Below are 26433 nucleotides of genomic sequence, written 5' to 3'. Positions count from 1 at the left end.
AAAATATTTTTGATTCAACGTACAAACATTATTTATTCCTTTTTACGATAGGTATCGTTTACGCTTGAACGTGCACGTGTATCAAATATTCCTTTAACAAAAAAAATTCTGTCTTTCAGTATCGTTAGCGGCGACGTTAATTTCGAGATTGACGTGCAGTCTATACCTGTACATCGGATGACGTACGAACATCCAGGAACATAGACGATCGTCGTACAGAGACCCATCAAATCCACGGCAGATACGAATTGCTCCTCCTTTGCCCGAGGATACGCTGGTAAGCGATCACAGGCTGTCATAAATCAGATTGCGAAACTCGGGGAACGATACCCCTTTCGAAGCGTACGACACCCGATCGCCGAGATCGGTACGTCTCATAACACCAGGCAACCAACTGACTTTCGTACGTACGATCAATCTCAATTTCCGAAAAAATCGCAACGTGTGCATATACTATGTGATAGGCGATTCTCTCGAGACGGCAGCGATGGAACAATAAACCGTCGCGCGTCATCCTTAAAAACCGCGCTTTGGTGAAGGGCCCGCGGTCAACTGTCCCGCCGATAAAGAATAATAAATTCAGTTACTTTGCACGAGGTTGTATTCATTGTCTCGCGCGATAAAATGGCTGTTGCCGACACGATACTGGAGGAGAGAGCGCGCGCGACAGTGATAAATTACGATGGCGGAGGACGGCGGCATTAGTGCGTGACAAAAACACGCTGATGTTCGGAAATACAGGTGGAAGATGCTGTTAGTTATCATCTCCGTCCAACGTTGTCAGGAACATGCCACCGATGGAAAGAAGCGACTTCGTCTCGCGTGAGCCACGCGAAATAGCCGTGCACGCACACGGATACACGGTCGCGTCAATAGACCGAATTCCAACCCTCCTCGAGGTAATTCCGGTCCGCGGAGAAGAGCGAGCCAAGGGTCGAGGGTAAATGGTCTCCATTGTACTTTTAAACGCCCACCCTTCCGCCGCGACTCGCCCCTTCGCGCGTTACACCACGCTGTTCCCCGCGATTATTCAACGATGACAAACGAGTGTCCCATCTTGCGCGGCTCGTACCCTCGTCCACCGTGTCCCTTATCTGTGGTAACTCCTCGCCGAGCCACCCCGCACCCTCTTCCCCGGGGGTGTGCAACATACTCCTTATTTTTATCTTCCGTAAGACAAATTGGCAAGGGACGAATTAGCGCCGCAGCAAGAAATTCACGCTTCCAAGGGAGATGTTAGTTTTACTGTTTCCGCGAGAAACGAAAATGTTACTTTAATTTTCAACAATTAATGTTACGGAGATATGCGGGGCACCCTTACGATTTTTTATCGATACATTTAGGCAACGATATCAATGCATACACGTTGGATCTACAGCTATATATATAAGTAAATCTAATACCGCATATAATTATCACTTAATTAGCTTAATAATCAATTAGTTGTTTCCATGACAGATTTGACGTGCGCGTTCTATTACACATGCGTCGCGTGTAATCAACGCGATGCAATTTCCACCCGCGTCGAACGGTCATATTATCCATTTCGTTACAACGATGCGCTGTTACTCTTCGCCGGGCAGGCAGTAACATAAAGCGGGTATCGATCGGGCTCGAAGTTCGGCAGGTAATGTACAGCCGGCGTGCACCTTCGTGACCGCGAATAGGCACACAGGATCCCCGGTACACGTAGGTAGATCTCGCGACGAGATAGCCGGCGCGCCTACTTAATTGCAACGTTTGATCGTGGCGCGTTGCACTTGCGAGCGCCGTCGGAGCGATGCCTTTACGATGCCCGGCGTGTTTTCGGCCGTTCGCGTCACCACGAGCCATCATCGATCCGGACCCGCTCTTCGAACACGCCGAGCCGTTTGTGGAATTAAGCGCCAGTCGATCAGCCGGTCAATAATTTCACGGCAAACATGACGCCGCACCGACGTTTGGAATTCCGTTAAGACGTTAATGAAACAGAGAAGGCCCCCCCGTTTACGCGACGCGTCTTTCCCCGGAATTTCATCGTCGCTAAATGAAGCTTTTAGCCGTGCGCCGCTTAGCCCCGTAATAGCGGTCCGCAAACAAGCGTCGGTGTATCATCTGTAATTATGTCTAGTTTGCTCCTTCTCGTCGCGAATTAACGCAAGCGCGCGCTCTTTATTCCTCGGCCGAGGAGCCTCTTTAGAGAAATAGGCAGATACTCCGCGGTAACTGCGTGCGCGCATAGATGTGCGGAAGAGAGGAAAAAAGTAGAGCTGAAATGAAAAAAAGGTGGGCGAGTCGAAAGAAAGATGAAACTAAGCGCCTCCAGATTGTGTCGTGTACTTTTTACTGCATTTCACACACACATACACGCGTGCGCGTGCAGACGTACGCGGGTATACGTCGTACACGCGCACACGTCCGACGACGTGGTTGCGCTTTTCCGAGCAGAATGAAAGAAAAAGCCTTAAAATTGCGACGGTTCCCCTCTTTCCGTCCGCGTTCGTTATTGACGATAGAATCTCCGGCTTCTTTCAGGAAGTAACGATCTAAAATCGATATGACCGTTCGGCACCGTGCAATCTTGACTCGACTATTTTTGGTGCGATAATGCACGTGCAAAAGAAAAGATCGAACAGCAAACGAGAGAGGAGGACAGCGCGGATAACGAGCGCAGCTTCTCCGTTTTCTCGATTTTCTTAAAACATGTCGTATGTCGCCGGAGCGATATTAGCCCCGGGATTTCATTAGGTCCTTTTCGATCGCGAAAATTACGAACGGCCAGTCTCGCGACAATTGTCACAAATGAGGGGCGTATCTCTTTTTTTTTATATATATCAAATACTTTTTACACAAACTGCAACTCGGTAGTAATAACACGCCAAAAGTGAAAATTCTCGTGGTATTTTACAAGCCTACCAAGCGTCCCTCGAAGTATAAATATTTAATAAATCTGTGTGACAAAACTAAATGCGGTGAAGTAAACGAGATACTAAATGGAGAGAAAATAATCGCTCGCGAAACAATCAAAAGTGGAGCGAAATGACTTCCGCTCGGTTGTTGCCCTTTTTCCTTGGCGTTTCTGCCGCGGGCAGAAAGTCATATCTCGGCATGCGAGAGCAAGGAAACGGTATGCGCCGGAGGAGAGGAGCGGGAGAAGAAACGACTCACTTTTTACGCGAACGATGAAGGGCGTGCCGTCGCAGCCGTTGTACAAGAGACGGCGGCAAAGTGACAAATTACTCGAGTTTATCCGCGACCCCCCCGGTTTTTAAGGGACGCGCGCATTCCGTCCCGGGAATCAAGCGGCGCTTGAACGGCATGCTCGGAAGACCTCCCGGAATTCCTTCGTCCGTCTATCCATCATAAACCTGCGGCGACAATGCTTACAGCATCCTTCCGCCACGTCGTCGAGGATCTCTCTCGTCCAAAGCACGGGGATCACTTTGTCCGCCCCGCCCAAAAGTTTATGAAGCATTCACGGTGTCTGAGCCCCCCTTCGACCTCCCCCCTCGTTGCTGACAATCGTTTCCCGCCGGAAAAAAGATAGCTCCTTCAGTTTGTCCCTTTATCATCTTAGCAAAAAATTTCAGAGAAACGGAGTTGATAATAATAACGACGACACGTTTCACGCACGCGAGTTTATCAGAGGATAATATATATATTTGTAAATCGATCGATTAAATATTATACACGGAATTTAATCAAACGTTCCGAATTGAGACAAAACATTCTTCAATTAGCATAATCCTTAATTGTGTGTGTAGAAGCCAAAGCGAATGAGTGAAATGGACCCGCTAATTATCAAGTAAAATACGAAGTTACATAATTTGCGATAGCCAATTAAGACTGCTACGATCGCTTTAAATAACTTTTCCGGAGTACACGGTAAACGTCCCTACGCTGGATTATTCGCCGCGGAACTTGGATAGCTTATACCGCGGTTTGTATTCGGAGTTCATCCCGCATCGGGAAACGACGATCGCGGTAGTCGGCGAGAGCTGCTGCATTAAAAGTCGATGTAGGATCTAATGTCAATCCCGATAGCGATCTACGAGCGCGAAGCCAGGACGACCGGATTCGCAATCGTCTCGCCGAGCTCGCTCCGCCGACCGGCGGCGATCGATTTGCAACTCCGTCGTTATCCCGTGGGCTAACCTCGAGGGTTTAATACCGCGCGCCAGTTTAAGGGAAACGAAAGTTTTGCAAAGTTCTCGGGCGCGTCACATGCAGTGGTTTACAGTGATCTACTGCCGCGGCGAAAGTTCTTACGATCGTGCGACATGATCACCCTCACGGTAGACGGAGCATCTCGCGGAAAGGCGGCCTTATCTCGGGCACGGGATAAGTCGCTCTCGTTCGCTTCGCGCTCGGCGAGGAGCGCGACCTGCATATTTGAACGGGGATAATGCCGACTGGGATAAGATAACCGTCTCGGAATGTCAGTTCGTCCGCGAGTTCGACCAATTGACCCAAAAAGCGCGCGCTCGTGATGATATCGACGGTGAGGAAGGTTGTAATTTTCTTCGGCGATGTTCTTTCAAAGGAGCACGTCGCGGGGCTCGGCCGCTTTAAACTTTAACGACGATTTGAATTTACAATTGCCCGGCGACCGCGCTCGTCCCAGCTGCCGGCCGATATCTCAAGTTTACGCGTGAATATTAAAGGCCCGCTTCTTAAACATGTAACCAGACACCACCCTCGCGATCCCGCGGCTGAGTTCTCAAAAAAAGCCATCGACGTCGAATATCCCCCGATACACGTACTTCCTTATTTCCATTTTACGTTCACTTGGAAGTTACTCGAAATCCGCTTATGTTAAAAGCCTTACTCCCTTCCGCGATCGAAAGAGCCGGATAAAAGGTACACCCAAGATAGCCGAGACATCTCCGCGCGGATAATCGCTCGTAAATAAGAAGCGGGTGGAGCAATAAAATGAAATTAATCACGTTACGGGCGATTAACGCTCTTTTGATTACTTTGGCGACAAGGGGGTCGATCGCGAAGCGAAATCACTCCATGTTGTTCTACGTGACCGAATGTCTTTTACGTCTCAATTTCTCAAGACACACCATTTCGCGGTGCTCTCATCCACTTCCGCAATTCGTGATACGAACGAGCGCAATCAAACCGCACTCTCGAGGTTGATTACGGGGTATCGGAATAATTGAGGACGAGGTGCGCCGACAAAGTCTCGAAGAGCGACCGCGTTTGAACCGGACAGTCGGATTCCATTGTTCCCGTTGCCCCTCCTGTGTCACCTGGACCCCCCCGTGAACACTCCTCCCATTCATTTCTAACGAGTTGGCAACGTTATCGGTCAGAGCGGACAGTGCCACGGCGTGTCCACTGAGACGTTAACACCGATACTCATCCGCCCATTGCCGCCCTCCCGCGGGGACCCGGAAGCGCCGTTGTCTCGTGTCCCTACACGGCGCGTATCCGTGGAACGATCGCGTGCGCTAATGTCTGTATCTGTCTCCGTATGTATGTACCAGTGCGCGTGTTGCATCTATATAATACTGCAGATATAACATCGAATGAGCGACCGCAGGCCGGCCGGGTCGCCGGTACACTCGAGCGATTTTCAAGCTGGGTGCAATAGGACACCCCGCTGCGTCGTACTGCATTGGTTAACCGGGCAAACCACCCCCGGAGGGTGACCGATCAACCATCGCGAGGACCGGCGTCTCCTCCCGATTGCCGGTCTATTTCGCTCTTTACCAGTTTTTCCCCATCCGACACGTTTTCCTCCTGGGCTTTCAATCTTCTTGTACGGGTTATCTTTTTCCGTCTGTCTAATCGTCGGTTTCTATCGTCCGCTGGCAATATACAGTAAAAAAACTTCGACGACGGGATTTCCCAGATTGTCTCTCGAGAGTCGCGGGAAAATAACGAGTCTGCGGGCATCTTCGGGACGTTCTCGCGACGTCTGCGAGTGGGTTGCAACCGCGGGGAAAATATAATTCAACCGAGCGTACGCCAAAAAGTTCGGCCGAGTAGTAATGAAGAAGGATAAGGTGGCCGGCAGCTGGTACGTAGCGGACCGATGTTCGCGGAAACGATGTTTTCGTGAGGTAGCGACGCGCCCGGTGCAATTTATCGTTAGACCGGATCCGTACGTTACACGTTACTGACGCATCCGTCACAGCTCTCGTTGAGGAAGAACATTGCACGCGCTAATTAGTATTATTTATTGTTGCCCACAGTATTAAAAAAAAAAGTTTAAAAACTATCAAACGTGCAAAAAGGCAAACGTGTATCGAGTTTTAAAACTAATTAAGCGTTAATAACTTGCGCACGGTCTTCCCAACTAGCGTTTTTTTTTTGTTTTTTTTTATTGATAAATCCGCCGGATGTTCGTGGTATTACTAAGTCAATTAAATTACAATCAATTGAATTACAATTAATTAAATTACAATTTATTAAACAAGTAAATAATAATATTTAAAATATATAAATTTACGTGGGATATCAGCCGATCAATATTTTCATCGACTTTCCGTATATATTCTCGAGTAAATTCAACAAAAAGTAATTAACCAATCTTGATAAAGTCGCACAGATCGTGAATTGCATTCACTTCTCTGCGAAAGCTCATAACGAGGTCTCATACTGATTTCTTAGAAATTTCCATACTAATTTATGATTATTCAAATAACTTATCGTAAAATAATTTCAAGAATTTATTTCGCTTGACATAGCAGCGCGAGGATCGCGAAGAGTTTGGAACTCCAGACACTGCGAAACCGACTTTACGAATTCACAAATTCGCCAGCGGAAGCTCGTTGAAACATTTCATTTTATTTTTGAAATATCTCACATTTATGAGAATTGAATTTTATAGAGTACAAGAAATATGAAATTTGTAATACGAACTTGGTCTTAATTATCACTATCGCGAAAAAGCAGTAACAATAAATTTGATTCGGCTTAACCTAACATGGCTTTTTTTTGAGATAGGATAACATTTTTATTAGTAGTAAAAGAAACCATGTACGCGCGTAGCGTAAATGTCAAATATTACATTCTAACAATCTAACTTATTTATGAAACGCGCCTTTGCCGAAACACTGTCATTACGAGCGGTTCGATAAGATTCTTGAAAGCGAACCTCAGTTTGAATCTAATCTCTCCGCGGGAAAGGATAACGTATCCGCTCTATAATCTTTCCCTTTATCACCATTATCCTCGTTGATGCTTTCGAAGACCGTGGCTAAATCCGGCGATTGACAGACGAAGATTGAATGGCGGCCACGCTCGCCAAGGCAGGGATAAGATACCGTTTAACGCAGTATCGAGGAAAAAAAACGCAAAAAAAAAAAAAAAAAAAAAAAAAAAAAGCGATGATAAAAAGAAAGATAGGGATAGGAGAGTAAGAGAGGGAGAAAATAAAAGGGGTGAAAAGGGCACTGTGACGGAGGAATGGGGAGGTATACAGATTAAAAGGACGCCTACATACGCTGTAGAGCTTATTCACATGATAGGTATTCGCTTGCTCCGTCCTATTCTTATTCCGAATCCGTTCGTCTCCTTTCCGCGCCCTCTTACCGTCCCTCTCGTCCCCTCGCCTTGGGCAAAGGCAAGAGTTGGCTTGACGCCAAGGAAGAGCAATATTGTAGCAGCAGGCTACCCGGGAAATCTCGTGACTCCGACCTGCTGGCATTCTATGTACGTTGCGCGCGTATACAGGATGCATCAGAAATCGCGCGCGATCTAAGGATAATCTAAGACAGAGACGATTTGTCGTTTAGAAAACGTTTCGCGATGATAACTTTCGAACTCGTTAACGTTATCGGTTTAAACAAAAGATGCAGTGACAATATGTTATAAAATTAAAACAAATAATTACGAGAAAGAGCCCTGTCTTATTGCACTTTGCTTTATCACTTTCGTTTGTTCATATGAAATCTGTATCGTTATTCCGCTCGAGTAATGTTCAATCGAGACTCTTGATAAGAGACCTAGGCTTTGTAAAGTCATTAAAGGATTCGCGTCTGAAAGCCCACATTTCTGATACGCCCTGTACGTAGGCGCATCTAATGTAACACGTACAACGCGGGGCGCGGCATACTGTCTTACTTACTAAGCACTATCACGACCACCAACCGACACAACTGCCGCCCCGGCGGTCTGATTTATAGCTTACGGCCTAATATACTGTTTTAAAGGCGACGTTGTCGGGGAGGAATCTCGATAAATGTCGGGAAGTATCGTCCGCGAAGCCGCCTTCCTGCCGCGGCGCCGACTCGCGAGTCTGTCAGGAAGTCGTTATCGGTAATCACATCCATTAATGCACGCGCGTAATATTCCCATGGCGCAGCTAAATCTTTAACACAGTTATAAAACCGACAATTGCGTTTTATAAGGGTACCGCGGGTACGAAAATATTTTCACTTCCGTAACGTAATTTGGGTCACGCGCGCGCGCGATCTCGGTTAGCCAAGATATATAATAGATAACTTTTGGAATTAACGCAAGCGAAAATAACCGGTGGTTATTTTAAAAGATATTCATATTTACGGAGGGAGATAATTTTGCGAACGACTTTGATTTCAATTTCGACCGCGGAGTGACTAACGGTGCCCTTCTCTTTTCTTGCCTCTCTGATGGAATTATTAATCTAATTTTGTAAAAAGGGTGATTTTATCGTCGCCGACATCTCGCTTGTAACGCGCACATTATTATGTCACGATTACCCGCTGTGACTTACAGCCCCGATAGCCCACATTTACGTGACATGGTTTCTGTAGATATCGAAAGATTGCCAGCGCTGATTAGAGACACTGCGGCGCCATAATGACGTCCTTACGATCGTCGTAGATTATACGAGCCGAACATTAACACCCCAAAGTCAACCTGAAATTTCTCTCGATAAAGATTCCGAGAAAACCGACTAAAACCAGTGCCGTTTACTTTGATTATTATCATGTAAGAGAGTTAGTCTTCAATGTTATTTACGGTTAATCCTGACGATATAGCAACCAATAACGCATCTTGAGTTATTTAAAGCGAGAATCTCGAGGAGGGAAGAATAGAGTTTAATTGAAAGAGTTAACTTAAGAAAAAAAAAAAAAGAAAGAAAAAAAATCTCCCGTTTCCGGGCTGATTTGGCAGAACAGTGGCTTTATAAGCCGTACTATTTTCGACGCTTAAATCGCTCATGCTCAACGGCACAGAATCGATATCGTTCTCCAAGGGACAACACCTGCCGACGCGTAAGCCTCTGAATTTTCGCGTAAAACGCTCTGAATCGGGAACCGCGCAGAGGACCGCCTAGGGATGGGGGATGCAGTCGTAACTATTTATCTGAAATCCTAAATCGCGCCCGCTCGCTCCTTCGGCTACATACAAACGACAATATTTTCGATATCTCCTGCTGCAACACGGAATCGATATTCGGCCCCGCAAAGTAGCCACCTCAACGCAGCCTCAACGTTTCCATCCAGCACGCGAATACCCATGGAATAACATTTTCGGAAATGTAGATTTACCGCTCTTTTTTTTTTTTAAGTTTTTCTGGAAAATCTTTCGGTGTAATCGGACCTAAGTAAGAAGTGCACGTTCTTGTATTATATTATCTTAACCAGACGCGGCAAGACGTAAGTGCTAAAACTACGAAACGGTCGATAGTTGTTCAGGAGAAGAATAAGTAGTAAAATGGGTAATAAAATTTAAAAGTTTTCTAGTTCAAAGACGTATAAAGACACATAAAGATAATAAAATAAAACAACTCTTTTTATTTTTTTTATTTTTTATTTTATTAATTTTTTTTAGCGGAATCACCCTTTATTTCAATATGTATTTTAGAAAATTGTGTATCAGTTTTCCTGTACTAAAATGTTTCGAATATTTGTTCACAAAATAGTTTAATATCGGAGAAATAATTTTTTTATTGTTGGTGAAATTTTTCATACAAATCTGACTTTAATTTGAAAAATTATTTTCCACATTTATTTTACATACGAAATATATTTAAAAAATAAAAATAACTTTCTAAATTAAAACTTAATTTTTTAAAAATAAAAAGTTTTTTTTTATATTTTACTTTTTACATCTTTAGACTAGAAATTCTTTTCGACTTTATTACACTTATAACGCTGTTACAATTTCTAGTATTTTGTTTAAAAATTGTCTTTGACCTGGCAAAAGCTGCGTAAATTTATATTCTTAAGAAAAAAAAAAAAAAAAAAAAAAAAAAGGGAAATACACAGCGTGCTGACAAACTTTAGATTTCCTGCCGCTCTAAATCTTTCTACTGCAGTCTGAAATCGTTTACTTTACTTTTCCGATATTCGCTACGTTAAATCGAACAGCCAGCGGGAAAAAGAAGACAATCCTATTATGACAATCTAAACAGTATCCTTGCTGCGTTGTCGCCGGGGATGCAGGGCGACGTTAGTCGAGAGAGAGTAAATCATAGAAATACTCCTCGGCGCTCGAATCCGATCGACTTCGCGGTGCACGGACAAGCGCGCGAAGCGGGAAAGGGAGACGGGAGACTTACGTTATCTCCTCCGTCTTCCGAGTCGAAATCGCTCACGCTCGACAGGTCGAAATCGATATCGTTCCCCACGAAACGACGTCAGCCCGACACACGTTCCTGCCCCTCTTGTCGCACTATATATCCGCTGTCTCGCATCACGCCGTGGGTGCCTCAGTCGATCTTCCGCGCAGCATCCGACTCACGCTCGAGAAATCTCGAAGCGCGCGCGCGCGGGCGCGCTTAAGTAATCGAGCGTGGCGTGTATTCAATCGTTTGCAGCAACTCCCTCGAACGGCCATTTCACCCGGACGGGATTTGTTTCCTACCTGGGACTTTCCCCGGGAGTGGATCCTCGGCGGATTCGCGAGGCGAACGTTTTAGTTTGCGCGACGTAGCTAGAGGCTGTCGGATTCAAAGTTTCCAACGGTAGGCGGGGTGGGAAACTCGCCCGACTCTGCATTAACCCTAGCAACGATGAAGTGTCGTTCTGTACAACGTCTACGCTGCAACATCTCATCACATTTGCATGTTACATCCCGTCCGTGGTAAACCAGGGCCAATCTTGTCGAAAATTTGAAGGGCCAGAGGAAAAATATGACATGTCTTATCGTCGCGTAAAGCTGTTCAATGAGAAATAATAAAATAATGCAAAAAACGCAGGATAACGTAATATTTTCCAATCGTCTCTTATTCTTCGTACTTCTCGTACAGCCCGTGTAAGTTTACAGAAAATCTGAGGGAAGTTGTAACAGCGACGTTATGATTCTGTTTCAAGAAGAAACGGTGAAATAAGAGTATCGCTCGTTTGATTCTAACGACGGAAAAAGACAGCTAGTAAAGGAAACGGTCCGTCATTAAGCAATACGGTATCGATCTAATGCAATCTCCACGTACGTACGAACGCGCGTTTTGGCAGGCGTGCCGATTGCCACGTGCTGGCTGGACCGCTACTTGTCTACGATGATGTGATTTATCTCGTCGGGAGAGTGTCTGGCTCCGTCGGAACGGCTGGCGGACGATAAATATCGACAAGCGCGCGATTGAATAAATCATCAACGATAGAACAGGAACCGGGACACTCGTTCGCCGCGGCAGACGGTTTCACAAATGGCAGTTTAAACTGGAAAGGGAAATGGTCCAGTTAGTTCTCTGCCAGGGCAGGACAAGAATTTCCTGCGTTTAATAGCCATAGTGGCTTCCCCCTCTCTCCCCGTCCGGTATTCGAAACACGATTACGCAAAATTTATTTTCCGATATCGCCCCGCGCCGTTCCGGCGCGAGGCTTCGTTTAAGAGACACGACGAAGACAACGGCGCCCGTGAAGGTAAAGCGAGAGTGTAAAATCTAATCACACGCCCGGCGCGACTTTGCTTTGTCGGAATCACTTCTCCGTCGCGAAAATCTCATTCCCTATTTCCATTTGAAGAATGCAATCGGAGTTGGCGCTAATAGAATTTAAGGGCACGACGAAATCGATTTACATCCTCCGCTTTTCCCCCCACTTCACTCGGCTACGGTACTAATCCGTTTTATCTCGAAGTTTCGGGGATTCGAGTTGCACGAAGTGTCGAAATTCATGGCAATTTAGTACCGCCAGCGAAATGGCAAGAACTGCACGCATTTTTTTTTATTTATTTTTTTATTTATTATTATTTTTTTTTTTGCCGCGATCATGAATTAAACAATTTTACGTTACATATAAATTACGCACACAATCGCGTGCTGAATAATTGTTTACGTCTCGATTTTCCGAAGCGCTCCGTTCAGCATGATTGACAAACTACGAGCGTATTTCACAAAACAGATTTTTGGGTGGCAATCGTAATCGACAGAAATTTACATTTGTCGAGGTCTAAAAAACTTCGAACTTTAAAAGTCCACGTACGGAGCGAATTGTATTTTTCCACATCATTAAATTGCGCCAATTTAGAATCTTGAAATGTCTTACTATGAAACGGATACAGGCAGTAATAATTAAGATAATCGAAAAATTAAAAAACTGTCAAATCGTATATAATCAAAAGCGTTAACATCGGACGTAATTCTTTTTAGATGTTCGCAGAGATTCAAAATATCAGTTTTGGATAGGAAATTATTGAAATAAAACATAAAATCGCAATATAAATCGTAGAATCGCAAAAAGGGACGACTCGTAAAAGCCGGTGACGAAACGAATTTCAATTGCCTTCTGGTGAATCGAAACGCTCCGTCACAGTTGCCGCATCGCAGGTAATGGCGGTTTGATTTAAACTTTCTCGAAAATAAATGAAATCCCTGTCCACGTTGGAAGTCGAACAATTGATACGCCGCGATCATATAGTATATTAAAATCGTAGAAAAACGTGGGGAAAAAAAGAGAAAAAATATATCGTTAGAGTTGGACTTTTTTTTCTCAACAAGGACGGCAACGTGAGATATGCACATTTACCCTCGTTAAATATATCGCCGGTATTGAAAACGTATTTTTGACATTTTTGACGCGAGATATTCGCGAAACGATACGAGTACAATTCTCGAGTGACAAACGGCGACCGCTTATGCATTCATATATTCATTACTGACATCCAGAAACTTCCGACCTCTTTCTGTGTCTTCGTACTGCGAACTGGAACAAAGTGTCATACAACGCGGCGAGGTGAACACGTCGAGGAAAACGATATTAACAGAGTTACATTGAAATACACACCAGGGACATAAATAGATTTCATTTCAAGCCGGCTTGCTATCCTTAGATACATTTAATCGTTCTTCGCGCGGACCAAAAAGGATCCAACCATTAACGAAACTTTGCACAACGTTGGTGACATAAAAATAGTACAGTACGTAATAAATACGATATCAAATCTTACTGAATGTATCGGTAACGCGTGATTTAATATTTCGTTTCAAAAACTCGTCTACTTCTAATAAAATAATTATCGACGTAATGAAAATAATACATGCGCGTGTCTTTTTAAAATATTTGTAAAACACACATCTAGCTGATAGAAAAACGCGTTTGATAAAGGAATAAAATTATATAATTAATACCTTACGGCGGTTAATATACGATATGATCAAGAATGGGAAGGTGCTATGAATGTGGTCTGCATAAAGCCCGGCATTACAAAAGAGAATATGTAATGATGCACTTAAAAGGGCGCGCAGGGTCAAAGGGAGGTTATATATATCAAGCTGCGACTACGTGCGAGAAATACGTACAGGGAATTACCAAGTGCTTTGAAATCTGACTTTAATCTCCACGTTGCTGGCGCGATGCTAATTCGATATCGCGGGTAACGTTCGAATAGTTAACGTCGAGGAATGCGCCGCGTTTCTTTCTTCCCTTCGCCACGGTTCCCCTCCTCACGTCCGGCACTTCGAAATTGTTCGGTCGGCCGACGGGTGGACGTTATAATTGAATAATTTATCAGCGTCCGCGATGAGAAATGATTAGCTAAACTTCGGCGATACTTCTACCGGCTGCCGCGGTGCCGCTTTTAAAGTGGGAGCTTAATACGGAGCTTTCGCGGGACGAAACTTGCTAGGCGCACTTTTAAATTGCGCCGCGCAAAAGAGTTTATAATAAGGCGTGTGTCGGAGATTTATCGAGGAACGAGGCACGGACCGTTGTCGATGGCGGAAGGCGCGGAGTTGCGTTCATTAAATCATAAATGCGAAAATGGCCGCGTCTCAGGATAACGTCCAGAGCTGGAAGTTTGACTTGTTACGGCGGGCGAGAGGCCGGGGGAAGTAACGTAAGGAAGAACAAAGGCGCGAGAAAAAGGGAGGGTGGCGCGCAGGAGGGTGGGTAGGAGATGCGGAACAAAAATGAGAAAGGTGAATGATGTAAAGAGCGCGCGTGACTCTTTATTCGTGGAATATTTGCATTCATGAATCTCGTGACGCGGAAAAGCCGCGGACACGTGCAGCATTCATCGTAATGCAGCGCGGATTACTAGCGCATAATGTGATTTTACCATATCGGCATTTTTTTTCTTTTTTTTTTTTCCATCCTACCATGCCGCTGCGGCACCGTCATATTGAACATCAGATAGCTCTGAAATAGATTCGGATAATTGGAGTTCGCCGGTGCATTAAACAAGCGTACGCGTAAAGGTGAATATTTTTACGATCGCATTAACAAAAATAAACTGTGTGTTTAGCTAATTTTCGTAGATTAAAATTAATTCCCATTTCTCGTCCTCGAATTATTCTTTTAATTTAATTTCGCGAAATCGCGAAGCGTGCGTGCGCGTTATGATAATGGAAATTAATCGGCGTAACGTAACGGCCGTGTTCCAGGAAACTCATAAAAACGTCTGCTATATCTCCGGCCTTCCCGCGTACAACAGCGTGGCAGTGATCGATCAAGCTGAAAAATGCCAGGAACCACAGAAAACATATTTCGCCGAGACCGCGCTAGAATTTCGTGAAATTTTACTACCGGAAGTTAAGCTGATCCGACGAAGACAAAGTTCGGGGCTATTACCCTTGTCGTCGGAACGTGACTTGAATAAGAACACGCATAACTGAAAACAAAGTGTATGATTTTCCGGATCGTGTATCTCGCCTTTTCCTTTTGAAAGAAAGAGTTACATTCCCATTGCTCTTCGTTACGCGTGTATAAATTATATTAGTACGTCGAAACAAATCAAATCGTAAAGAAGAAGGAACCTTGAGCACGTTCAAATACGAAACTCTCGTCCACCTAATTCCGAATCTCATTCGAACATTTATTATAGAAAACGCTCTTGAATTTCTACGCGGTAAATTAATTATAAGCGCATAAGCTTATCACACATGTTGTTACGTTTAATATAGAATATGTGTGTGATAAAATTTTCTCTTTCTGGCTTTATTTGAATTTTTTAATCAATTTTACAGAAAATCCTAATTTTCCTAAAACGCACAAATTATTTATTAATTATTTTTTTGTATTAAATATAAATTATAGAATAAATGTAGAAATGTAGAAGCGATAAGTGTATCAAATTTAAATATAAATTATAATCGATTATTTTTTCTGTAAAATAAAGCAGATTATTCCGCATTTGTTAAAACGAAATATATCTATGTGGTGCCATCTCACGATGAAGATGTTAAGTATTTCATAACAACTTAGGTGAGGTATTCTGGTAGTACGAGCAAGAATTAAATTTAAAGAGAACGTATCTGTAACCTATCTAAGCATAAAACAAAATTAGATACTGCTTAACATATAAATAAATAATTTTCTTTGCACTTCTTGAAATAATCTTCTCTTGATTAATTAAAAAGCGTTAAATACTGTAAAGAATTATTTTATCTCTAAAGAAAAGTCCAACACATTCCATTTGTTTTTAAATAATATTAAATAATAAGTGTAGTGAAAAGAAAAAAATAACGCACATCCTATAAAAATTCCTTAAAATTTCTTACAAAAATAATAAACTAAAAAGAATTCTACTTAACATTCACGACATAATTACATATTGCTGCAGATGATATATCTCTCCGATCTGCCGCATGAGTTTCATTCTTTCCGCTGCGTTATCGCATTAAAAATGACGTCTACTCATTGTTCTAAGCGCAGAGGCGTCGGAAAAAAAAAAAAAAAAAAAAAAAACAATAAACTCTTACCTGCTAAGAGACAAACGTTACACTTATTATTTCCGAAACGTCACTTTATCACTCGCGAATAAACGATCGGCACGGCACAACGCGTTGCTGAGCGATAGCGATTTACGATCGAAAGTTTATTACCAGGCGGATTGCGTCACGACACGGAAAGATTTTTTCGGCACGGACAAATCGAAATTGTTCGAAGGGCCTTTGACGTCGCGACGTCGCGTGCGCCATGGCGGTGCCGAACAGCTGTTCGTCAACTGTGGAGGTTTGACAGGAAGATGGGGTTCAGCATTGCCGTTGTTGCCATCTGTGGCAGGGTGCAAGGACCTATCTTCAACCCTCAACCCCTCGACAGCCGCCGCTTAGCCTCCGCGGAAAAGATCAGTCTCTGCTACCTTAACAAGTAACAATTTCAAATCCTATCTTTTTAACCACGTCGGGTAACTATTATTTTTATTTCCACCTTATTTTATTTTTTCTTTTACTCGTTTCTTAATTAATGTTTAACAGTATGTCTTTTTGGAACGAAATATGCAATCGCGCGCGGGGCACTTTATTGAGAAAATAATAAACCACAATATGGTGACAGAGGGAATTCATTTATTTTTAATAGATGTTGTTTAATATAATACGATTTGTTTAATATAATACGATGACGAACATTATTTAACTTCGAAGGCCACGATATACTTGACGGGACCATCCTTGCATATCATCACGTGCGATCAACGCAATTAGATACGCGTGGAACATCGCCCGGAACGTGTATTTAAATACTATCGCGTTTGAAATAATGCGACCGCGAATACGAGATGTATTTGTCACCACAGAGATCTGTCGTTCACGACAAGCAAAACAAAAAAAAAAAGGAAATAAGATAAATGTAATTAATGAAAAAGCGTCGTTATTATAATTAAAACTTTCACATTCTCACGGCGCTATCTCTCGCGCCATTGAAATAAAAATAAGAGGTCCAAAGATTGAACTGCGATAAATTACGTCGGATATCTTAAATTAATCGCAAATTAAATTGCTTAATTAAATCACATGCGTATTGACTAATTTGTTTTTCCGCGGACAGACGCTTTTAAACGGCACGTTAAATACATATTCTAATGCATATTCTAATGCAGCTTGCGAGATTCATTTTCTATGCAACGACGTCCTTTGCCGCATTCCTTCGAGCTGCCCGCACGAGATCGCCGTGCAACATTACAATTAGCTACTTCTACGCATCGAATCGCGTAAATCCATATTACGTAGTAATCCCTTGCGATTCGCCGACCTATTGTTTCCCCATACGCCTTTAAGTGGCACAACTAGCCGCTCACGTATATCAATTTTTCATCACTAATTCGAAGTAATCTTTTTATTGAGCCCGCTTATCACGGCACCACGTCGACCTGATACATTATCTAAGCTCCGTCACAAAACTTGTATTTTTTTCTCACCAAAAGATGATGTCATATTTTTTTTTTTCTTTTTTTTTCCACGAAAAAATATGTCACTTTCAGGAAGGTTTTGTGTTACATTCATTATTGAAATGCTATGACAGGTCGACTTGAAATTTTTTAATCGCGTATTCCTCGGTGTTTATACTTGTCTGATACATTATTTCGAGCAAGGAGAGTCTACGACAATTTACGGACCTGCATCTTATACCTGGACCTTTCGGCCATGTGTCGCGTTTACTCACATAGAGGTTCGTGCATGTTCACGTACCTGCACAGGTGAGCACTTGTACACGTACGGCAACCGGCCGTGTGAGTGTGCGACCTTGTGCGCGCAACAGGCGGCACTCCACAACTACAACTACGCAGCCTAGCAACGGTGTACGACGAGTACGTATAAGTAAATCCCCTGCTTCAACACAGAAACGACCACTTTTACAGCAGTGCTGTAGCTACAAATAATAAAAAGTTCGCAAACATAACAATCTAAAAATTAAAATCAATATCAGCTTTAAATTCGATTGCTCGCTATGGTTGCGTCAGAATTTAATTGCGCGTGCACGCGGGACGGTGCAAACGCCTCTCGGCGGATCTCTCGAGCCTCGTTCGGTTTCGTATATTTTTCATTTGACCAGTGCCCATCGGAAGAACGCCTCGGTACGATCCGCCACTGCAAGCCGACCACGCTAGTCTCTTATAAAGGGAACCCACGCGAAAGCGAGCTACATACCACGGCGGCGCGTCGCGCGCAAACGAAGTCAACGGCTGTTCCACGTTGCGGCAGGAACGATTCGTACTCGCGTTTTACCGGCCATTCATGGGGCACCACGTATCTCGTTGGCGGTCGCCGACGATGGCTGCCTGAGTCTCGGTCGGCCCGCAATGCGCGGTGAATCGCGCCGCGGAGGACGGTCGCGGTGAAAGCCCTCGGCGAATTCCTCCTGGCGATCGGCGGAGGTGGTGGTGCGTGTACACGTTCGATCGGTTTTTAGTGCGACCGTGGCACTGCGCGGCTGACACCGTCGACGAGGAGATCGCACCCTTTGCCAGACGAGACCAGGCCAGACGTCGGAGATCGCGGGCGGCCGACAACGATCCTCTTCCTGCCCGAGATCTCGGTCATCGCAGCCCACGTACGGCAGTGTCTGCTCTGGAATCGCGGCTATGGTACGTCCAGCAGAGGCCTTTTTCCCGCGAGTCACGTTAATTCGCAAACAGCTTGGACATCGTCGCGCGTGAAACAAGCTATTTGACACGCTACCCGACCCCCGGTGCATTGTAATCCTTCACGAGAATTTGAAACGACACACGCCCTCGCATCGAAATACCGTGAGGCTTGTAAAAGATTATTTTCCGTCGCTTCTAATGATAAAAAGAAAGCACATTTATTGGAGTTAATTAATCACAAAGATTGATGAATAAAAATAAAATCAAACCTAAATCACATTGAACTTTAATCAAAACAAAAATCGAAATACAGTTTTAAAGTTTGTTTTCTTTATTTTTTTTTTGCACCGGAAAAAACAGATCGAACGTGCTGGGAAAGCATTCGATTAATATAATTGGAGCGTTGGATTTTTATTCACATTGCGAATGAAAGAAAGGGGGAACGAGATTAAAAGTTATTGTTTTTGCTGCTTTTTTTTTTTTTTAATTCTGAATGACGTACCGCGCGTTAAAGTCTCTATTAAGAAGGCGGGAGATGCTAAGGGTTTCAATCGTATTTACCTCGTTAATTCTCCGCAGTTAATAACGTGATAATCGAGGTCGGTGCCATCGCGTCTCGACATTAAACGCGATTTTCCTCATGGCATTCTGCGGCACAGAAGGATTGCTCCGGATCGATCGACGACGAAACGGAACTTCTTTCTTTACCGCTCAGGGAAAGTTCGATCGTTTCTTCAACGCTCTCGGGCATTCCGTTCTCGTATGTACGCGGTTCCATCGCGTTAGGAGCGAAAGGGCTGGGCCGTGACTAATTCAGAACAGCTGATAATCACTTGTTAATAGAGATATTGTGTTGCCGAGAGGAGAAAGCACTATCACTCTGCGATTGAAAAAAAATTTAGTCACGCCTTGCGATCCGAGACTCGAAAGAAAATCGGCATAGCGACAATCGTTCCGACACTTTTCACTCGGTAATGACTATCCTTAAACATTTACAAATCTATAAAGTAATTGATTTTCTGTTGTAAAATAACAATAACGTCACAATAAATTTGTATCCTGTTTTTTCTTTTTTTTTTTAATAATATAATTTAAAAGAATTATTCTTTTGAAGTTAAAAATGTGACGCGCTGATCAAACGTGAATGTAATTATGAAATAAAATTATTGTGCCATTGTTTTAACGATCGTTCCTACCATCGTGGTGAAAATAGAAACGTCAAAGATCTCCTCGTTATCTCACGGAAATTCTTGTCGTAATCCGCGGTAAACAATCTTTCATGTCGCTACGAAAATCGCGTCTCCGGACAACCGCGGGCAAGCATGACGGCGGTATTATACATATACACATGTGTATTAATAGCGCACCTTTAGCGTGCGCTTGTGCGGCTCATAGTAAAACGCTCGCACGGTGCAATTTTGCAGCGTTCGCGGGCAACGCTACCGTAGTGATCGACCCGTTATCTGAACGATCGCTCGTTCGCCGATAAGCCTGTAATTGGGACCTCACGGAGGACGACCGCCGCGACCATGGCGCTGGCCAAGATCCGGAATTTCATCGACAGCAGCCTGAAGAATGTGTCGACGCCGCTGGACCGTACGGTGAACCTCGAGCCGGAAATCGGCATCAGGATCATGCACTCGCCGAACGAGAAGACGCTGAGCGTCGTCGTGCTCGGCGCCAGACACTTGCCGCAGAATTTCGGTTTCACCAGAGTCAACAGCTACGTCGTGAAGGTAGAGTAAACACCAGAGGTGATGCAGCATCGGGAATGCAGCGCCGGTTTGCAATTGAGTAAACAAAAAGCGCGTACGCCTCGAGCGATCGCTTTTATCCTCGACGGTGTATTATCAGCGAACATATTTAAAGAGTTTTTTTTTTTTAATAATCGAAATATTTAATGCAAGGTTTTAGTCTTTGAATAATAGAGCGACGAAATAATTGCCGTTCGATAAATGCACGTCGGAGGTGGCACTTCTTGGCAAACTACGAGATCGCGCTCCGCTGCGCTTCGCTCGAGGCTGAATTATACGTATAAAGAGACGCTCGCCAGCACTCTTGAACGTTATCTACAGTTACGTAATACGATATGAGTAACGCATTATAGAAGCCCGGCACTGACTGTAGTATCTTATTGACTGGCGAGAGAATGTTCTTTACAACTTCCTGCGGCCGCTGTTCAAACGAATAGGACAAAATAATAGATATATATGTATATATATAGTAAAAATCAATTCGACGTTTCAATATTTCGGGAACGGGCGCGGTGTACACTACGGATCGTTAACGAAATGTCTGGCAGACAAGTCGCTATGAATATTTCTAGCGTTAATTGCATTATTTATGACTACAAAAGTTTCCATCACAGATGGATTATAAATTTTATCTTCATACCCTTGGGAGAATATTCCAATTAATTAGAAATAAGCTTTTTACCATCCGATGGATTCTTTAGAACAGATATTCTCACTGCGAGATAGGTACAAGGTAAAATATTAATTTCTTTAATTTTACTACTTATCTCACTTTTTATTTACATATGTTTCAACCTTGTAAAACTCGCGTTAACAAATCGTAAGTCGGAGAATCCATCAAATATCGAAAAGACTGACATTAACAATTTTTCAGGTGAAGTTGATCCCCGGGAAGGAGAAGTTTGAGACCACTTCAAGAAACGAATCTTGGCCGCAGTGGAACGAGGAATTTGTTTTCCACCTGCGCAAGGAAACCAAGCAGAAGTTCGGCAAAACGAAAGTCGTGGAGGAGGAGATTAACGGGTCCAGATTCATCGTCGCGACTCTCTACGCGGTTCTCGAGGACAAGCCTTTGATAGCGACCGAGAAAAAAGAGGCGGACAAAGAGAAAACGTCGCCCACCAAAGAGCAGGCGAAGAAGGGCGGGAAGAAGAAGGACGGTCAGAGTACCTCTGGCGAGCAAGATTCCACCAAGAACAAATTGCTCAGTCAGTTCTTCGGTAAGAACTCGGATAAGCTTGCGGAGCCTACAATCGCGGAGAGAAGAGCTTACGATAAGAGGAGAACCGTCGGCGCAACAACGGTTCCACTTGACCCGAAGAACTTCGTTTGCAAACCTCCGAAATCGAAACACGCCAGCGACGTGTCTACGGGAGACTTGTGGAAACCACTACGACCGATTGCCAGTGGTATTCTAGGTGCCGAAGAAAGAGTAAGTTTGCGTAACAACGAAACTGCGGTCGCAAAAACCACACTTATGCTATTTCCGAGCGAAGAAGAATAACATCGTTTGCTATGCGCATGCAAATTCGATCTTTGGTTAACACAATATTGCGTTAGCCAAAGTTGTTAAGTAATATCGTATATGCCAATATGTGCATGCAATAACTTTTTTACTTGAACATTTGCATCATTGTATTCTTAATGAGCATTAATTTTTGTAAATATTGAAAATTTTCTTTACACACTTGTCGTCTATTTTTTATCTAATGTATATATATTTACGAAATAATATTGTTTCAGAAAGAGAATAAGAAGGGACAAGTCGAACTATCTTTGTGTCTATCGAAAGGCGAAAAAGACGAGGACACTGGCGGTCAGCTGATATTGTCTCTAAATCGTCTGCGATGTTCGCTTCAGACGATGCACGAGCACGAAGGGTTGAAGGGACAAATGTACCTAAAAATGTCGGTAGTTGATATGGGTAGAGTGACTCATTTCTGGAAAAGCGACCGGTTTACACCGACGGTCTCCATGAAATTCTCGTCCGAGTCGGCAAGAGTCGTCGCAGATAATCCGTACAAAGGAGCGCTAAATGACGTTAGCTTCGTCGTAAAATTCGTCTCGAAGAACAAAATGGGTAAGCATAAAAACAATTTTACTTTTATGATAATATAGAGATAATATAATAAATATATAAGATATCGATCGATACATAAATCTATTGCTACGCAATATTTAGGTAAAAAGACTCCAGTGGGCCACTTTGTGATCGGTCCCGATGTCGGTGGAACTTACGGTGAGCAGTGGAAACAGGCTCTGGCGAAACCGGGACAACAGATAACGAAGTGGCAGGCGTTTGAATAAAAATCAGGCGCGAGTAACATATTTGACGTTTAGGAAAACCATTGTCAAACGATTCTTCTCTTCGGTACCTACAGACAGCTGTGAAAACGGGAACGCTATACGTACGCCATTAATATTAAAGCTACCGATCGATAAGGCCGTTCGGAAGAACGCATACGACTGCGAACGTTTACACGAGTATTTTTCGCGGAATATACCAACAATGTCCGCCGCTGATTTTATGTGAGAGTAGTCTTTTCACGTGACTTCACACGAGGAAATTTTTGCCAATGCAACCGTCCTTGATTCCGTAAACGGAATCGTAACGGAGAGAACTTGACGTTTCCATCCTAAAATCCGATTAATATAACCGTCCGTTTAAAGTAAGACCTATTGCTTAAATATGTAAACATTGTCTAAGATAAAATGGATAATTATTACAACATATCACATATAATAATATCACGAGAATAAGCTCGCCATGTTTACTTTAGTATTAATTGATAATTCGTTTTAATATACACGTAATATTTTTTATATGAATTAAAAGTGCTCATAATCGCTTGCAAAAGCGTACTGTCAAAAATAGTATTTCTTTTAGTAAGGATAAACTTTTTGACTAATTTTATATGTAGGTACCTTAGACGTTCGTTTTTGTTACTGTGAAACACGAAGTAAGTTATGACTAACATTCGGAATTGATATTAATAGAAAGCTATTTCCAGTTGTGATACATCGAAATATTTTTTCTATCATCATTCATACATTAATATAAAGCGTTATTTTATCAACGTTAAGACACTTTACAAATCGAAAATCACATTGCTATATAAATTCACCATATTTTTTTAAAAGCATTAAAAATATAATTTATTTAATATTAATATTTTAAGCTCAACTAAGAAATTAACAAAATAATTTAAAAAAAATTTTAATATCTACAAAATTATATATAATACCGCTTAACATTTTCGATAATTGTTAATAGTTTCTATAACTGTTAATAATTTTTTTTTTTTAACAATGCATATTTTAACGATATTTTAAGGAATATCTATATGTTCGTAACTGCTGACACCAAAAAGTACGCATACATCTTGTTAAAAATAGGATTTTTTAAATTTACTTATGTATTGTATGTAAAAAAGAATTAATATTATTTATAAATATATATCTTAAATCTTATAACCATATATAATTTCAGTAATCTCCCGCGACAAATAAAAAAAACTCTAAACTTCTGAGGTTTTATATTTATCAAGATAATGTCTAATTTTCAAAAATTATTTTATTATTTGTATTTCTTACAATCATCTAACAATTTTATAATAAATTTTGGTCATGATATGTTGAACGACATTTTGCTTTATATGAATAAGACGCATCGGCAATACAACATTTACGCCTCGCTTTAATATATGGCAGTACAAAAGAGAAGCTAAATATTATTAAGAAAATATATACACATACAATAAAAAAAATAGCGAAATGACGTGTTAAAACTAAATTGATTGTATAATTAATCTGGACGGTTTTAAGCAGTCTTATCCGTAATATCTGGGGATTATAATAGCCGACTATTTGATATTAGTAGGATTCTTAATTTGTACCACAGTAGTATCAAAATGGAGAAAATAGTACAAATATACATTTTTTGTGTATAGTAGTAAAAATATATTTCTAGAAAATATGTAATTCATTGTTAAATGTACCTCAGGTCGAGGTAAACTCCTGACTTCTCGGAAGTTTTTCTTTCTTAAAAATATTAAACTTGCCATCGTTGATATTTATAGATAGATATAAAAAGACACTTAGCGAAAAAAAATTATTATAAAAATTACAAAATATTGCATATAAAATTGCATTAACACTATAAAATCTATGTATTTTATTGCTGCAGTTTATCTTCCCTGACGTTCGATGCGAAAAATAAGAAGAGTATTGAGTAAGTACAAGTGAATCTTGAACTGCAAAGATAGTTACAAAGAAGTCTAAACTATCCAGTGAATTAGATCTGGTTGAAAATCTTTGGCTATTGGCTGTTCTTAAACAACGAATACGTATCGAACGGTTGTTATCAGGCCAATTAGCAAGAGAAGCCAATTTCCGTACTGATAAGGCGCCGAGTTACAGCCATCTTTGCTGTTGCACGTGCAATATTCCATAAATATATTATACGTTCCAGTCCGCATTAAGCAAAATCGCTCGTCTCCCTCGATCCCAGGCTCGCCCATGTAAGCACAGCTACGAAAGTATCTCCATTCCCCGTTAACTGTAAGAGATTTACAAAATTATATTTTTTTTTATACTAACTATATCCGATACCGCATACTGCCATTATAAGTATAGTAACCTTTTTGACGAATTTTACGACACATTGTCGGTCTCACGCCCGGCAAGTGCTCCAGCTCAGGTTCCTGCTTGCAGTCTGTAATAGGCACTGTGGAATTGTCAAATGGATCCGCGCACTTCGGATCCGAATCTGATCTACATACCCAGCACTTGATAGAAACGCCTAAAAAGAAATACGGTAAAAATCGAAATTATTATTTTTTATTTATAACTACAAGCACGTGCTACTCGCTAGTATTTTAAATGCCGTTTACTTAAATGCTACTTAATGCATGCTTGTTTTCATAAAACAGAGGTTAGGAATATGTTTTGTGAAATAAAATCTCTGTTACAGGTATACGAAAATTTCTGTGAAAGCAGCGATGTTACACACACATGCGCGACACATTCGCGATCACGATCATCGAAATAGTTATTCGGAAGGTGATATAAAAATTATTAATCAGCACTTAGATGCACTCCAGAGGTCTGACTACCTTCTTTGATGCAGCAGAGGAAGAATAACGCAGTTAACAAAAAGAAAGCGCGGTTTTCAATGGCCATTTCGGGTAAGTTGTGAGAAACGTTTTGGAACTTCTCTTTGCGAATACTCTTGACGGTAAAGAGAGATTCGATGCCTCCGAATACTCTTTATGTATTCTATATGTCCACGCCTATAATTGACACAACTGACCGCGCGCCGAGCTGGCCCTCCACTTATACCGGGTGGCTTAAAAACGAATCGGAGCAAGCTAACTCGCCTAAAGTCTTGAGCACAATTTTATAATAAATATTTCGACATCAAAAATAGTCACTATAAAATTAACGGTATAAAAAAATAAAATAAACATCACAAATTTGAGTAAACCGTAACACTTATAATTATAAGTAAATGTCGAAGATTATTCTTCTTATGATAAAGAAATTTTTCGAGATGACGGTGAAACCATTCTATATGCTTCGTACGTCGCGTTCGTAATTATCGCAATTAATCACAACGCACACTCTGACCTCTTTCCCAACTGCTTGCAAATAGCGTCTGATAAGTAAAATATTTAATTTAATATTTCAATATATAATATGTAATAATTCAATATGTAATATTTTAACAAAAAATTAAGTAACAAAAGATTCGATTATTAAAAAAAAAAAAAAAAAAAAAATTACAGATGTACAGAAGTTTTAAAAATTCGAAATAACTTTTATACTACAAGCAAACACATCGAGAAGTTTACTCGATGTCATATATACAGTTTTTTCATATATACGTTACTGAAAACTTCGGGTAAACTCGGGTTCTTTAGAGTTACATCACGCATGACTCGAGTCAACCGCGCCCGACAGATGTGATATTCCTTCTTGTAGTGTTACGACATATAATGGTGTACGTGTT

The 26433-nt window shown here is 42.0% G+C and overlaps 2 protein-coding genes across 3 annotated transcripts in view; one reads left to right on the top strand and one right to left on the bottom strand.

Moving 5' to 3' along the window:
• The window catches only part of LOC139106291 (uncharacterized), a 76869-nt gene extending 52972 nt beyond the window's left edge, over positions 1–23897 (top strand). Inside the window, exons 1-5 of one of the 2 annotated variants that reach the window (XM_070662921.1) lie at positions 18193–18669; positions 20094–20405; positions 21298–21855; positions 22167–22503; positions 22606–23897. In XM_070662921.1, the coding sequence (XP_070519022.1) occupies positions 20199–20405; positions 21298–21855; positions 22167–22503; positions 22606–22730 (1227 nt within the window). In that variant the 5' untranslated portion in view covers positions 18193–18669; positions 20094–20198 and the 3' untranslated portion in view covers positions 22731–23897. Of the gene's footprint in view, positions 1–18192; positions 18670–20093; positions 20406–21297; positions 21856–22166; positions 22504–22605 lie in introns of those variants that run through there. The other variant, XM_070662928.1, reaches the window with a different exon arrangement.
• An 80-nt stretch (positions 23898–23977) lies between these two features.
• On the bottom strand, positions 23978–26058 carry Crok (crooked). The gene is made up of 3 exons (XM_070662941.1): positions 25538–26058; positions 25063–25224; positions 23978–24981 (listed from the first exon to the last, which is right to left on the bottom strand). Exons 1-3 carry the CDS (start codon positions 25602–25604, stop codon positions 24755–24757), a joined length of 456 nt encoding a protein of 151 aa, XP_070519042.1. The 5' UTR covers positions 25605–26058; the 3' UTR covers positions 23978–24754.
• Between the last annotated feature and the right edge of the window lie 375 nt (positions 26059–26433).

Source organism: Cardiocondyla obscurior, linkage group LG01 (assembly GCF_019399895.1).
Source record: "Cardiocondyla obscurior isolate alpha-2009 linkage group LG01, Cobs3.1, whole genome shotgun sequence".
Taxonomy (NCBI): Eukaryota; Metazoa; Arthropoda; class Insecta; order Hymenoptera; family Formicidae; genus Cardiocondyla; species Cardiocondyla obscurior.
Note: the sequence above shows the minus strand (reverse complement) of the source record. Positions and strands in the feature narration are given on the sequence as shown.